The sequence below is a fragment of the Zonotrichia leucophrys genome, chromosome 4 (assembly GCF_028769735.1).
Source record: "Zonotrichia leucophrys gambelii isolate GWCS_2022_RI chromosome 4, RI_Zleu_2.0, whole genome shotgun sequence".
NCBI classification, from domain to species: domain Eukaryota; kingdom Metazoa; phylum Chordata; class Aves; order Passeriformes; family Passerellidae; genus Zonotrichia; species Zonotrichia leucophrys.
Genome location: NC_088173.1, coordinates 7,740,604 through 7,755,877, shown reverse-complemented (window position 1 = coordinate 7,755,877; position 15,274 = coordinate 7,740,604). Strand labels below are relative to the sequence as shown.

The 15,274-nt window shown below is 41.1% G+C and overlaps 1 protein-coding gene across 3 annotated transcripts; it reads left to right on the top strand.

Moving 5' to 3' along the window:
• The first annotated feature begins 205 nt into the window (after positions 1-205).
• OCIAD2 (OCIA domain containing 2) lies at positions 206-15,050 on the top strand. Of its 3 annotated transcripts, none has more exons than XM_064710371.1 (8): positions 206-347; positions 3,477-3,606; positions 5,875-5,965; positions 6,764-6,817; positions 8,628-8,675; positions 9,686-9,791; positions 10,860-10,947; positions 13,367-15,050. In XM_064710371.1, the coding sequence occupies exons 2-7, from the start codon at positions 3,547-3,549 to the stop codon at positions 10,939-10,941; spliced, it is 441 nt and encodes a 146-aa protein (XP_064566441.1). In that variant the 5' UTR covers positions 206-347; positions 3,477-3,546; the 3' UTR covers positions 10,942-10,947; positions 13,367-15,050. The 3 variants fall into 3 exon arrangements, with proteins under 3 accessions (XP_064566441.1, XP_064566443.1, XP_064566442.1); XM_064710372.1 differs by lacking the exon at positions 206-347 and adding an exon at positions 458-604; XM_064710373.1 differs by lacking the exon at positions 9,686-9,791 and having other exon boundaries at positions 211-347.
• The last annotated feature ends 224 nt before the right edge of the window (positions 15,051-15,274 follow it).

Sequence of the window (15,274 nt, the reverse complement as noted above, 5' to 3'; positions counted from 1 at the left end):
ATCCGAGAAGGCGGAATTTTCTTGGCGTGCTTGCTGTTTTCCTACCGGTGCAGCGCACCAGGAGGCGAGATGTGCCCGTCTAGCCCTCGTAGGAGCGAGGAGCGGGGCACGAGGGGCACCCTGCGGCCCGGCCGACCCGGTGTCCCTGCGCCCGGCGGCCGGCAGGTGCCGCTGGAGCCCGGCAGCCCGGCCGGGCCGGCCCCCGCCCAACGCGGCTCAGCCCGGCAGGCGGGCCCTTGTGGGCTTCTGGGGCCGGCCGGGCCGGGTCAGCCCAGCCCAGCCCAGCCCAGCCCGGCCCGGCCCGGCCCGGCCCAGTTCAGCCCGTTTCCTCCTGAGGCCTACGGAAGGTAAGCGGTGTGGGGGCCGTGAGTGTCAGACTCCTCCTCCCCGCGCCGAGTGGCCCCGCGGGGCCGGGTTTCTCCGGCGTCAGGGCGGGGGAAGGCGGGGGTCGAGGCGCGGCTTTGGGCAGCAGGCCCAGCGCAGGCGGCCGCTGCGGGGCCTGTGCTGCCGCAGCCCGACGGCGCCGTCGCCCTCAGTTCAGGAAGCACACTGAGGTGCTCGAGCGTGTGCAGAGAAGGGCAGCGGAGCTGCTGAAGGGTCTGGGGTATGAGTCCTGCTAGGAGTGGCTGAGGGAGCTGGGGGCGTTTAGCACGGAGAAAAGGATGCTCGGGGAGACCTTATTGCCCTCTGCAGCCGCCTGGAAGGAGGTTGATTAGTCTCTTCTCCCAGATGACTGATGGCGGGACAAGAGGACTAGTCTAAAGCTGTGCCAGAGGAGGACGTTATTAGGAAGAATTTCTTCACAATAAGCGTGATTAGACATTGGAATGGACGTGACAGTGCCATGGTTCAGTTGACAAGGTGGTGTTTGGTCATAGGTTGGACTCGATTATCTTAGAGGCCTTCTCCAGCTTAATCACTTCTGTGAGTCTCGGAAAGAAATCCTCAGTGCTGGCCGGGTGTGCGATGCCCTGGGTGTGGGCACTGAGCAGGGCTGGGCAGGCACGGGGCATTGCCCGGCTGGTAGGGACCTGTGCATTGACTGCCTAGTGCAGCTGCTCTGTAGACTCACCTTTGTTTTAGACTCAGGCTCTTGTTTCAGAGAACCAGTTCAGATAGGTGTGAAACATCATGTTGAGGCTTGTCATCTTCCTCACGATGGTCCTTGAAGTGCCTCTCTGAAATCTTTGATGAGTGGTGCCTGCCCTGGGCGTCACAGCCCATTGCCTGCACCAGCTAATAGAAGCGATTTTGGCTCCCCCCTTTCTTCCTCAAATTCTAGCAGCAGGAATTATGGGGTCATTATTTCTATTTAGAAGGAGGATTTTTATTGAAAACACAGTATATGAAGTTGACAACTCTCATATTTGAAAAACTTAGCTGTCTTCTTGCATACTGCTTCTTTGTCATCCCATTAGAGGTATTCAAACTGTGAGATATTTTCAGGAGCCTAAAATTAGCATTTTCTTCTGAAAATGAAGAAATTGATCAGAATATTTCTTGTAAAAGACAAATAAGTTTTTTGACTATTTGATCCTTGCAAACAACATCGATTTAATCTTGTATTATATAGGTATTTCATTTAAACAGAATAATATAACTGGTAATTTCTTCCCAGAATATACACTTAATTGTTGCACTAAAAATCATGTGTAAGGTTGAGAAAACAGCAATGAGTACTGCAGAAAATTACAAGAAATTACATTTCTGCAGTAAGCTAATGAAAATATAGTTATTTTTTGGGATAACAGTTGTCTTTCCAAGACACAGGGGCTTGAAATATTAGAACACTTTTACATTCCTCAGATAGGAGACAGCTTGCTGCTAGATATGAATATTAATAAGTCAGTTACATAATGTTTTGATGACATCAACTCTGTCTCTTTGTTTCATTCTTGCCAGTATAGCTCTCAGCTTTCATCCCATGTGGGAGATGTACCATGAGGCTGCTTAAAGGGCTAAATATTTTTGGGGTTCTTCATTATGTTGAAGCAGTAGCATAGCTGAATAATTTATAATTCAGGAGAAATGTGTACTTAGGCCAATATAGGAGGCCCATGGCAAACTGCAGATAGCTGTAATCTTTATTTATACTCACTCTTTTCCCTTCATTTTATTTCATTTATTTTCCTCCTGTGACTCAGCTGTTTTATTATCATGAAAAAGACAAGCACTTTAAATCTGTTGCAGCATTTAGAAACTGTTTCCAGTGATTATTTTATGCAGCCGTCTGCACAAGTAGGCTTTCTGAGTAGATGAGTATAAAAAGGCAGATAAGAAAAGAAAATTTGATTCATTTTTGATTGACACAAACATCTTTATATGTCTTTCTTATATTTTATGTCATTTTTTTGCATTAAGTGACAAGAAACTGATGAAAATTAAATTGCTCTCAGATTGAGGAAGATGGTGTAGAGCTGTGAGCTTTCCTCATAGAATATGGGTTTTCAAACTTATGGTTTTTCAAAGACACAGTGATCATTGTCATTTTTGTGAGTGTCTGAGAATAAAGTGCAGGTTGGTGTGAATTCAATGCTTTATTCAAGTTTTTTTTTACCAAGGGGATAGGAGGTTATGTTGCTCCTATTGCTTAAAAAAGCTTTGCTGTCTGAATATCTAGTGTTTATGAAGCAGACGTTGCTTGAACTTCATAGCTGTGCAGCTGACCCCAAAGTAAGTGCAGGAAGTTGTTTATACAGTAATATTATGAATGAAAAAAAAATAGATCAGTAAATTGTTATATATCTTTTCTATTTAACTCTGCCATTTACAGCCACTTTAGCCTTGCTCAGTGCCACCATTCTCAGAAGGTACTTTCAGAAAAGAAGTGCCCTCTATGTTAATAAAGTGCTAGGTAAAAATCACAATTCAGATTGTTTGAAGTGCTCTAGAAATAAATGAGTTTCCTTCTTGCTTTTCCCTAGCAGCATAGCTCTCAAGCATGGAAGGTTGCAACTCTAAAACTCTTTGGAATCTATTTATTCTTTTGTGGTTTTTTTTTTTTTTTTTTAAAGGATGTTTGTAACTGAATTGGGTTTTTGGAGACACAGATGTGGTTTGTGATAGGCTTGCTTGGGGTGTCCCATGGAATCCAGGCTTCAGATGATGGCAGTGAGGGTAGAAGTAGTGCAGGAATTCTGGACAGCACACTAAAGCTGGTTTTTGGACCTGCAATACATTAAAAAATTAGAAAGGTTTTCTATTACTTGCTCATATTTATTTTCATTTCTTTATGATTGAGCATACTATTCTAAGTCACGATTCAGCATTTAATTGTAGTTTCTGACTTACCTGTTTAAGTCATGCACAACTCTGTGTTGCTGATAATTGATAAACTGTGCTGTAAATTGTTTATCAGGATGCTGTCTGCTGTAAAAATTGCACTCCTTTCAACCTGGTCATTTTTCTTTCTAGATGAACATTGGACTTACAACTATCAGTATGATATCTTGAGTTTTTACCTTTGTACCTTGCAGAAAGAGAAGTAGCCAAGCATAAAAGACTTCTGCTGAGCAAGAGCAGTAGCAGACTACAAGGAAAGAGACAATGTCTTCTGAAACAGCTCAACAGGGAGGTCAGACACCTCCAGTAAAGCAACCTGGATGGGTAAGCTGGGTTTCCTCCCTTTCATTTCAGTGTTATTGCTAATGAATAACAGACTTTGCCTCAGTTGCTCTTATTGAAGAGAGAAATAGGTGTCTGTTAGCTGAAGCATGTAGATGAAGAGAGGAGAGGATGGTGTGTTATTTTTCCTGGTTCACTGTGCTCAGAGGGCTGGGAGTTGTGAATCTCAAGGCTCTGATTTGTGCCCTGAGTTAGGAGCTGGCATAGCTGTGGTGTCTGAGCACAAGTCCAGTACAGCCTGTCCCCATCAAGCTCTGCATGCACATGTTCAGAAGGGGAGAAGGGAACAGTTCAGCACAAGAACATTCTCCTCTGATGGAGACATCAAGGAATTTAGATGTGATAGGACTTTTTGCTAACCACTCACTACCAGAGGGCAGCAATACTGGGCTGATCTGCAAGGAAGAGGCACAAGTGACAGCAGGGTGGCAGGGGATAGGGCCTCAGGTACAGGGAGCACAGTATCACAGTACCCAAAGAGAGGAGGAGAGCAGATCCAATGGTCAGCCTACAGTCAGTTCAGTGACTGCCAGGCAAGTCTGATGCTAAGCTGGGTGATCAGGTTAGCAAGGCAGGGTAAGGATCTCCATGGTGTAGCTACTGCACAGTTAAGGCAAGGGCCTGAGCTTGTACACAGCTCCTGAGCTGAAGGGCAGAGGCCCTGGGTAAAGCTCCCTGCTGCTTTCTCTGAGCTTTTCTGTTTTCTCTGCAGTCTAACTCCGTGTTACACAACTGTGCCATGGTAGAGCTGACCCTGAGCTCAAGCAGCTAAACAGCTGGCAGGGTGTGTATGGAGGCAGAAAGGTTGCAAAGCCTGTTGGTGCACTCGGGGCTCTGACATGCATTTCCTTATCTTTCAGGCAGCCTGTTTGTATTTTACTGTATTTGTTATGACCTTCCTCTGAAACCAGTTTGAAGCAGTTCTCTGTGATCTGGAGTGGAGCCAATTCTGTATTGTTTGCCCTGCTCCACCATTAACTTTTGTGGGAGCAGTGCTTGGAAAAGGGCTGAGATATTAATTACCTATAATGTGAAATGTGTGGCTATGGCCAATAAATGCATTTCCTTATTATGGCTATAAAATCATGCATAGAAGGAGTCAGGCATAAAAGAAGATTGAATCCTGTAATAGATGAATGTACTCTTTTTTCCAAGGCATTGCTTCTTCTATGATGCCTGGTTTTTCTTTCAAGAATGTGTATGTTTGAAGATGATGTCTTTTTACAGAAAAATGTTAAAATTTCAATTAATTTTAACTTAATGACAACTCCTTTTCCTTGGCTTTTCTTGCTGAGCACAATGTCATGGTATGGAATTGGAATATCCTTTGGATCTGCTGGTTCAGCTGTCTCAGCTGTGTCCCTTACCAAATTCTTCTACATCCCCAGCTGGTGGGGCAGCCTGAGAAACAAAAATGGCCTTGACTCTGTGTAAGGTCTACTCAGCAGTAATGAAATATCCCTGTATTGTAAGGACTGGTTTGGTCATAAATCCCCAGCCTAGCACCACACTGGTTACTATGGAGAAAATAAACTCTCGTCCAGTCAAAACCAGTGTACCCATTTAACACTGAGTCTTTTCTTAAAGAAAGAAAAATAATCCTCATATGTTTCCATGCCAATACCCTGGATAGAATGCAAGGGAGAATACTGTCACTTTTTCCTCACAAGCACAATGGGGGAAAAAAGAGCTACCTTCAAGAAGTCTGTTGGCAGCCTGATTTGTACTAGGGTGAAGCCAGTATGAGTTCAGTTAATGCCATGGGCATATTTAAATTGCTCAGAGAGAAAGTTCTACTAGTGGGGAGTGTGGCAGAATTTGTGTTGACCCTCTACTTGCAAAGTCTGCTATTATTGAACTTAGTTGACTTCTGTACAGAGCAGAACTTGATTTTTGAAAACTGCCACTCTGCCTTTATTTCCTGTCATTTCTTTCTGGGAGACATAATGTAGCTCATGAGAATGAAATGACTAACAGATAGAAAACAATATGCTCCTGGGGTAAGCAGCAGCTGACCTATTTTAGGAAAGTAAAGACCAACAAGATAGGTTGTTTATACTTAAAACCTAAGTAGTTCTTTCTGTTTCTGTATTGGGGTATCACAATTTCATCACACTGCTAGCAACAGAATAAGGAGTTTTGCTTTGCATTTATTTGTTTTTTAAATAATTTATCTTCTTTAATTGATTTGTTTTTTTTTTCTTCCTGTGAGATTAAATTTGGTAAACTAATCCATGTTTATGCTTTCAGCCAATGTTCTTTTGTCCCATGTCCCAAATTCAAGACAGAGAGATTGCAAAGATCATTAAAGAATGCAGACAGGAAAGTTTCTGGTACAGAGGTGAGTGATCCAAAATCATTCTCACCACATTTACCACACAGAATGATTTCTTGATGTATGTATGCAAAACTGTCTGCAAAATGCTTTTTTATTGGAACGCTGTTGTGGGTTAACTCTGTCATGTTAAGTTATACTTTGTATTCTTAAAGGTTTAATTGAATTATTTGCATAATTGTTGTAGGTAAAGGTGGTTGAATTGAGGTCTTGTTAAATCTCAACTTCAGCAGTTGTAGAGTTGGTTCCATTCTTGAAGTCTGTTATAACAACCACCTTAGGAATGTTTTACTTTGTTACATACTTATCCTTGCCTTTGAATGGAAGGCAGGCATAGCTATGTGTCTTTGATTTGTGAAATTCTTTGTCTGTTAGGACAGCTAAAAAGATCAGTGCTTGGTGTTTTAGTATCCTTTACTTCCACCCTCTCAGTTTGTATCTAAATTACATAATTCCTTGAAAAGATGAATTTTATTGGAGTTGTTGTCATTACAAGTGTTGCAGTAGTTAGAGGAGATATTCAGATTGTGGAAACTATTATTTAATAAATATGTATATATATTGCATTAGCTCCAGATGTTACAGCATGGCTGATGTCTGGCACTGTGTGAGGACATTGTGGCTTTGAAGAGAACAGAATTTGAACGAGCAGATGTAATAGGTGATTAAGACAGTGGGCAAAGTTAATGTTTAGAAATAATGTGTTCAACATTAGAAACAGAAAACATTTAACGCATAAGAGTATTTACCAAATATGTAGCAAATTTTGGCTGATACTAGCTACTCTCCTTTTCATTTTCACAGCTCTTCCTTTATCTCTTGGGAGCATGCTTGTCACCCAGGGGCTAATCTCAAAAGGTAAAGATAAAAAAATATGTCATTAAAGTGCTGGTTTTCAGGATCAATAATCTTCTTGCTCATTACCATCATTGCTATGGTGATTTGATTATTATGTGTGCATTGCCACAGTCATTCTTTTGCAAGAGCATGAACTGAAAAGAGAATTTGCAAATCCAAAGACTGGTGGCTGGGTTTTGTCACCATGATCACCTGGAGGTGAGTAGAGCCTTCAGTGGGGCAGCTCGTGGGGCAGAGCGTGGCACAGCCCGAGCAGGGCGTCAGCGTCCTGGTGTGTTTGGAAATGCTGGCAGTGTTGTGGCACTGACCATGTGTCAATGTGACTGCAGCTTTGGTGCAAAGGGACAAGGAGTACTGCCAAAGGGAGGAGACAGAGAGCTTTCTGTAGAGATGGCTCACGATCTGCAGGCTAACACAAAAGAAAATTGTGTTCTGTTTATGTGGTGGGTGAACCTGGTTCTGCACAGGCACCTTCAGTTTCCCTGCTGGGGCCTTGACTGTGTATAAGGTTGAGGTTGGTGTTTTGGGGAGAGAGTGAGGGGCATCCACCATGAAGTCTGCTAAGCTGTATCACAAGAGGCTGATGTGGGTTCCCTACTCCATCCTTGACCTATGAGCTTGTAGGGAGACAGGGAGGGAAGGAGTAAGAGTGTGTCAGAGAAGGATTGCACATTGGAAAAAGGGTGAGCAGTGATAGGAAGGGCACCAGGAGGTAGTAGTAACATGCCAGCCTCTGGCACCAGGTACTCTTCTCAGTCTCTGTTCATTGTACTTGGCTGTTTCTGATCAGCTGTGAAATAACAAGTGCTCTTAGTAAATGATCATTGCTGTGTGTCAACAGTTGGAGGGGTGTGATTAGAAACAAACAACACTTTTGTTCCTCCCTCCCCCGAGAGACCCAACATAAAATTGCATAGATCACAGTGGGCAAAGGCCCTTGTGCTTAGCATAGGCTGAATAATCCTCTGTGTAAATACTTTCTTCTGATGGCTGCACACAGTACCCTGCCTCTAGAAGATGCTGGAGCTTCTAAGCCTCATTATTACTGTCTGAATGCATGTAACAGTGCAAGCAGTGTTTACTTCCCTTCCCTTTGCCATGGTAATCTTGCTGTGTGGAGCCCTCCTCCACAGCATGGCATTCCTCTGCCAGACACGTAGTTCTCAGAGGAATACTGGTTTCACCTCCTGAGATAACTGAGGGAATGTGGATTTTGGTGGAAAAGCTAAAGATAATTTTTTGCTTTTCTTATTTAGCACACTGTGTTCTCCTCTTAAAGGCCAAAATGTGTGATCTTTCCTCTGCGCAGGGGAAGGCTAGATACCGGTGGTACAATTTTAATTGATAGCCATGGAAAGCTACCAGAGAGCAGTTTCATCCTACTTATCACAGCACAAGGAGCTGGACCCTGTGTAAGAGATTTACTTTTGCTGTTTTATATGCAGGGTTGGTTTGTGCTGAAACATAAGCCACCATCACTTCCTCTGCAGTGCTGCAGGTGTCACCAGTGGCAGACATGTTGGTTTACACTGCTGCTTTCATGTTGGTTTACACTCTGAACTCCTGCCTGAGGTGAATCCTGCAAAGTCCAGATTCTCTTCCTCCTATGACTCTAGAAGTGCCCAAAACACATGCACTAAGAACTAGTGGAATAGAAAGTGCCTTGATGTACTGAAATCTGAGTTAATGGACTTCATACCATCTTCACCTTAAGAAATGCAAAATCTGTAGGAATGCAAAATCTGCTGGTTTTGAGTGCTGCTGAATTCCTCAAGTGAATAAGATTTCTGACTATTTCCTTTTATTGTAGGCATTTTCTCAGCAAGTCCAAGATTTGGTCCATTCCCCAAGATGGCAAGTAAGTTGTACCCAATTCTAAAAGGAAAGAAAAGGTTCTTTACAGGCAATATGCCTGTGAAGATGCATCTCTCTGAATTTCTTTCCAAAATCTTCTTTTTTTGCAATTTATATGTTACCCCAGCAGATTAGGAAATCAGATTTCTGATGTGTTTAAAAATAAATGTATGAAATGAAATTCTTCTAATGTAAATATTTTCAGTAGCAGCTTATATTTATGTAACACAGTATCTCAAATTGGTACAAACTCTAGTCTCCATTTTATTTTATAAATTATGTCAGCTCATTGTGCTTGGCAGATTGCACAATTTATGGTATCAAGAAGTCACAATACTATAATATATAAAATAGTACAGTCCTTTTCATGTGTTTGATTGATCTCAGCTGTCTAATTCAGAACTGTGGATTGATAAAGAGAACAGATAGAAGCACAGGAACTGTACTGTGCAGTGAGGTGGCTCATAAATGACAAGAAATTAAATAGATTCCCTCTTCAGCAGAAATTCAGCAGGAAATTAAGGACATTGAAGTAGTCTTTTATTCTGACTCTAGAGGATGAAAGCCACAGTGCAACAGTATGGCAAGCTGATGTTCTTGCCATACTGTTGCACTTGAAGCTTCTTAGAAGGCCAGAGAAGTTGGTGTTAAAAGTGTGATCAATTAGAAGTAAACCATGTTGTGCAATCAAAGGCAAAAACTGTCAGTGCTGACATTGTGAGTTAATTTAATTTTCTGTAATCCTTTAAATATTATCTCCTTTTCCTGTACATAGGAATAGTATATCCTTTTCTGTATCAATTATTTTAGATTGGTTGTTCTCTCTCATGATAGGTAACCAGTGTTCAGTAGTTATTGAATTCACCCCCGTAAACCCTGTATAATTTCACAAGTGTTTGTGACATGTTCTGAGAAGATGTGGTATGGAATTTGTTATATGACTGAAGTGCAGCCAATAGCACACTCCTGATTTAAGGTGTTGTATTAACAATGTTTTGTTATCTGTCTCTGTAGTTGCTGGTGTCTTGGGTTATGCCATTGGAAAGATGTCATACATGGGAGAATGCAGAAAAAAATTTCAGAAAATGGGTATTGCACCAAATTGTCCCAAAAAAAAAAGGTCTGTGCTTATTTAAAATAGTCTAAAACACTAAAATTATATGGAGCAAAACTATGAATTTAAATTCTATTATTAGATCCTGAGATACTCATCTTGGACTGTATATCACAGTATTAGAAACTACTACACATTCTTCAGAAAATGCTAAGATTGTCCATGTTATCACTTTGATCCTTTGAGTCTTCCTTTGGAACATACCACAGGTCAAATATGCTACAGATTTTCTTATAATGTTCTCATGTTTTAACAACAGTGTCAATCTCAGCTCGTATTCCAACCTCCCTCTCCTCTCTGGCTTTGCCCAGCCTCATGCTGTCATGCCAAACCATGAAGAGCACAAACTGAGGGGCTGCTTTTTCCACCTTGCACCTCTAACCATAGAATAGATCTCAGTGGTTGACTTCTGTCACCTGGTGCCTCCATGAATGTTTTATTCATTGTTTTCTTAATTTCACATAAAGTACTCCTTCCCATCAAATCAGACTCCGACTTCCTTCCCAGCTCCTCCTTCAGCTGCCTGTTGTACTCTCTATTCTCAATATGGCTTCTTGTATAAACCTTTTGCTCACAGAACACATTTCCAAAAGTCCTATCTAAAAAACCATTCTCCTTTGTCTTTCCACATCTTTCCCCCAGACCAGCATGAGCTTTTATGGCTATAAAAGTACCCGACTGATAATGGGAAGCTTCTTCAATGTTCATCTATTTCTCTACTTGTATTCTTCCCCCACATATCAAAGTATGTACTTGGTATTACATGAAGTGTTATATACCTTACTGCTAGCTCAGTTTGCTTATAGATACAATGGCAAGGACTGTCCTTTGCTGCTTAGAAAATCCTGTTCTATTTTAGCAATTGCTAGAAGGAGTACTTAATACTAGTTAATGGGCATTTATTGTCTGAGGCATTTAGATGTCATATTTTGCAGTTTATATCCCATATTACAAAAATTGGGGAATCTAGGCAAGAGATTACTTCTTCAAGAACTTTTACCATCATGCTCTATGGTTGTATTAGAAGAAATCCAGCAAAATTCTTCAATGTTTTATTTGCTTTCCATATTGTAGGAAGTGTCCTCATACTTGCAAAGAATGTAAAGCAAAATCGGGATCGAATGAGAGAGAAGGTTCAAGTCCTTCAGCAGCTTAGTGCCAGGTAGGCAACCTTGTAATTGTTTTTTTAAATCTCATATTATTTTCCATGGTGAATGATATTCTGCTTTTGAACAATATTGTGTAAATTACAGATTTTAACAATGGATCAAAATCCAAGCATTACTCGAGGAAATATTCTGTGTTTGTAATTCTTGATTAATTTTGTTTCTTACTTTTTACCTTACCTACATTTCATACCAATTTTAAATCCCCCATCTCTGTGAAATTTTTTCTTTAGCTGTATCTGAGTATTGATGATTGACCTAAATGGAATTAATTTGGATTGACTGCTTGTATTAAAACAAATACAACTCCTTTCAATTTTCAGCTTGTTCTACTTAAGAATCAAATATTTATGGATTTTGTTGATATTTAAAAATGCGTTGAAGTATTGAGAACTAAAAGCAGACACAGCTGAGTGTAGGTTTTTTGCATTCAGTTCTACAATTTGGCTAGAGCCTTAGTGGGGCAGCGTGATAGTGGTGCAAGAGCAGTCTGCTGTGGTGGGGCAGGGGACGTGGCTCACGAGGTGTTCTCACCCCAGAAAGGGGGAAGTTCCCTCTGTGGAAAAGGAGAGTTTGCAGGGTAGAAGGTAGGCAAGTGTTTAAAAGGACTTGCACTCTATGAAAAACAGGCCAGCAGCTGGGTTTTTTAAGAAGGCTTTCACACTGTCTGCTTGTGGTAAGCTGGCCGACATTTCTCACAGGCAGGAGAATGTGTGAAAGTGTTTGCAAATAGCTCAGCTGCCTGCAAGAGAGGAGAGCAGAGGGTCTGTTTGAAACCCTGCCATGGGAGTTTATTCAGCTACGAACAGAAGTCTGACACAGAAATTGTTGCATTGAGTCTAGCATATATAATGTACCAGTTTGGACAAGGATATTGGTGGTGGTGCCTTTCTTACTCCAAAGTGCATGCCCACAGACAGTCTAGAAGGGGGAATATCCTGTCAGAACCTGTTCACTTGCTCAGATGAGAGATTTTGATGGACTTTTACTATGCAGCAATACATTGTGGCAGTGAGGATTGAAAAGAGTTTTCAGAGTCCTTAAAGAAGGTATTAGAATAAAGTCCTGATTTTAATCAACTTTGCCACTGGTTCAGAATTTTATATCAAGTGCTGCAAGTGCTCAGCCACTAGCAGAAAATGCACTTTGGCTTAGGCTCACCTCATGGGGTTGTTCCAAAAGAAGCAGTGTTTCTCTTGTGCCAGCGACAGAGATCACTAACTGAGCTGGCCCTCCAGGCCACCTCTCTGCTCTAATTTGGTATGAGGACAGGGGTAAAAAATCCCCCAGAACTTTCTGAAGGGTTTCTTGCTAGTGCCAGCATGAAGGAGGAAGTGAGCCAGACTTAGATAACTCTGAATAAATAACATTCTAAATCCATTAGCACCTATGAGCTTAATTAACTTCTTGCAATGCTGTGCTGATTAACTGCTTTTGAAGATTTTGTGTTAAATAAATGTTTATGTAGGCTCACTTATTTCAAATAAGCACCTCAAAGCATATTTAATTGAGAATGGTCATTTACTAGCAATTACCTGTGTGGAGGAATCAAATATTTATTATGGGATTTACCCCTGCTGTTTGCCAGAGCTGCAGCTTGCTGAACCTTCAATCCAAACACATTTTATTTTTCAGTCTTCCTCTGTGAGCTGACAATATTTTTCTGGTATGCAAGTACCAATTAGCTTTTAAATAAATTCCAAATTGTCTCAAATACAAAGGAGCCTTGCAGCTTTTAGAGGGGAAGAACACAGGATGCCACGGGCCTCTTTCCTTGTTTTCTTCCTGTAATGGGTCCTGAAAGTTCTGCTGTGGAACCTGTTCCCTGCTCCAGCTCACACATTCATCAAAGACCCTGATTGCTGCACATTTTACCAGCAGCTTAGATCTTCTTGTTTGGTTTTTAAAACAGCTTGAAAGCTTAGTAAAAAAATTAGTTTGAAAACAAATGTAAGGTAAGTGTATTTCTTTCAAGTTTTAATTGCTGTAATGAAAAAGCCATTGTATTTGGGGCAGTGGGGTATTTTGAATTTGCCACAAATCATTTCTGATGGACAGGTTTTAGAAACTAAGGAAAAGAAGAAGTACTGCAAGTATTATGTTGTTTTCTGTGTTGTTAAACCTCTTCTATGTTTCAATAAAAATTCTTAATTTATCATGCTGTGCTCTAAAAATGTGCAGAGCCCCTGCTGAGCACATCTTGCTACTATCCATGCAGAGCATGTGATGCAAGCTCTGGCAGTACCTGGGAAGCCCACTCAGATAAAATTGTATTCATGTCCAGGAGTCCAAAGTCAATGTCTTTTATCCTCAGGGACTCTGGAATGTTTGAGAAACCACCAAGAAGTTCTGTGTTTAAGACTGAAAGCAAGGTGGCACTCACATAAATAACAGGTCATTTTATTCTGTTTACAGATGTGGTGAACACAATTAAAACCTTATGGACCATCTTCTTTCAAGGCGCTTTCCTGTAGATTAGAAATAATAATTTTGTGATTCTATCTCTTAGATTTGATATAAATTGACTTATTTGAAATAGTTGCATATTGTTTCATAGTTCTATTTGTACTAAATACCATATTTTTGGAATGCACTTTTTGAAATACACCCCTCTCTTTTCAGCACATATTGGTTAATTTTCCTCTCTTCAGTGTAATTTAGCTCTTAGTGCAGAAAAATTACATTTGTCTATTGTATTTAGATGCTGGCAATGCTTTGTGTAACAGACAATGTGGTTTATGTTGGAATGTTTGTCTGTGTCAAACAGAAATGGTGTGAGGATGTGTAAATTGTTTGCACAGTGAAGCAGCTGTCCAGTCTCTGAGCTGACCCCTTGGTTGTGGAGTACTCCAAGAGTTCCCAATTCAGGGGATTGTCAGACTGCACTTACTGTGCTGAACCAACTTTCCATAAGCCAGTTTTACACAAAGGGTGCCAGGGATACCAAAATCATGAACAAGAACACACAATATTTTGGAACAGTTTATGGTTACATAAAATCTGAGGCCACCAGATGCTGAGAAAATCCCAAACCTAGATGGCACATGCTCCCTACAAACAGCAGGACACAGTCTTCCATGAAACATCTCAGCAAATCAAAAGCAGGCACTTCCCCTAAACACAGTAATGGCTGTCATATGGAAATCAATGCAGCTACTGACAAGTTTGGCCTTTGCTGTCAGTCAGTGAAGACTGTCTTCTGTGGGCTTTTTCTGTTTGCTTTAATATTATGCCTGTGGCTAGTGTTCCTCTTTTGAACTAGCTTCTGTGGGCATCTTTACCTTGACACAAAGAAATTCTGCAGGCAAAATATATAGTGTAGAAAAGTATAATGTAACTATTAATTGGTTAGTAAACACAAAAGACATTCTGGATTTGACAAAGTCATTAGACTGACTACTCCACTCCCTGATAAAGCACTTGCAAAGCCTTTTCTAGCCAAGCAGCCACCAGGCAGAAGGGGAAGGGTTGTGGCCTGCCTGTTCTTTACTATAAGATTTTATATTTTTCTACTTGGTGTTTATCCTCTTGAATTCTTGAGCTACTAAGAAGCCCTGTCTCAACAGGGGCTTCAATTTTACACTCGTTACTTTTCTACAGCATTTTTCACAGCACTTTCAGTGGGAGTCAGGGATACACAGCAGTGCTGGGTCACAGCTGCTGCTGTGACAGGCAGGTGAGCCTTGGAGAGCCTTGGAGGGCCTCCAGGGAGAGGAGCTTACACACCCACAGAGAAGGCAACCTCCTTTGTGAAAATCATGTCATTGTCATGGCTATGCTGTGATAGCCACCAAAACTTGGCTGGTGGCATGTCTGAGCTACTTCCCCTTCACTGTCATCTGCTGCCAAGGTAAGAGCCAGCAGCTCCCCAGGGTTGTTGGTGCCTGGCTTATCTGAGGGAAGCCATCACATCCAGGTGACACCAAGGAGAGCGATGCGTGTGACAAGGACTTTGCATGTCAGACTCTCAGAGATTGTTCTTGTGGTCAGTGTGACCTCTTGGGATTACAGCTTAGCTACTGAACTTTTCCTTAAATGTAATTCTGATTATTTTTTACCTTTGATTATTTTTCTGTAATAAATATACTGATGTATAAAATTTCTTGTTTCCTTTTTTTCTACCTTTGTTTCCATACTTTGCAAAAGGATGAATAGCTAATTGTGTTGATCTAAGTTAGTGATGCAGATATGAAAAAAGGCAATTTGTGAATAAGATGTATTAGCACAAAATGTATGCATTTCAAAGGAAAAATGAGCACAGCTAATGGGTAGACTGTTCTTTCAAAGGTCGTTAAAAGCAGCTGTTTTTTAGTAATTATGTGC

Excerpts from the sequence above, each read along its gene's own strand:
- OCIAD2 (XM_064710371.1), top strand. The coding sequence starts at position 3,547 with ATGTCTTCTGAAACAGCTCAACAGGGAGGTCAGACACCTCCAGTAAAG. Across the intron at positions 6,818-8,627 it reads CCAGGGGCTAATCTCAAAAG|GCATTTTCTCAGCAAGTCCA; the intron begins GTAAAGATAAAA and ends CTTTTATTGTAG. Across the intron at positions 8,676-9,685 it reads TCCATTCCCCAAGATGGCAA|TTGCTGGTGTCTTGGGTTAT; the intron begins GTAAGTTGTACC and ends CTGTCTCTGTAG.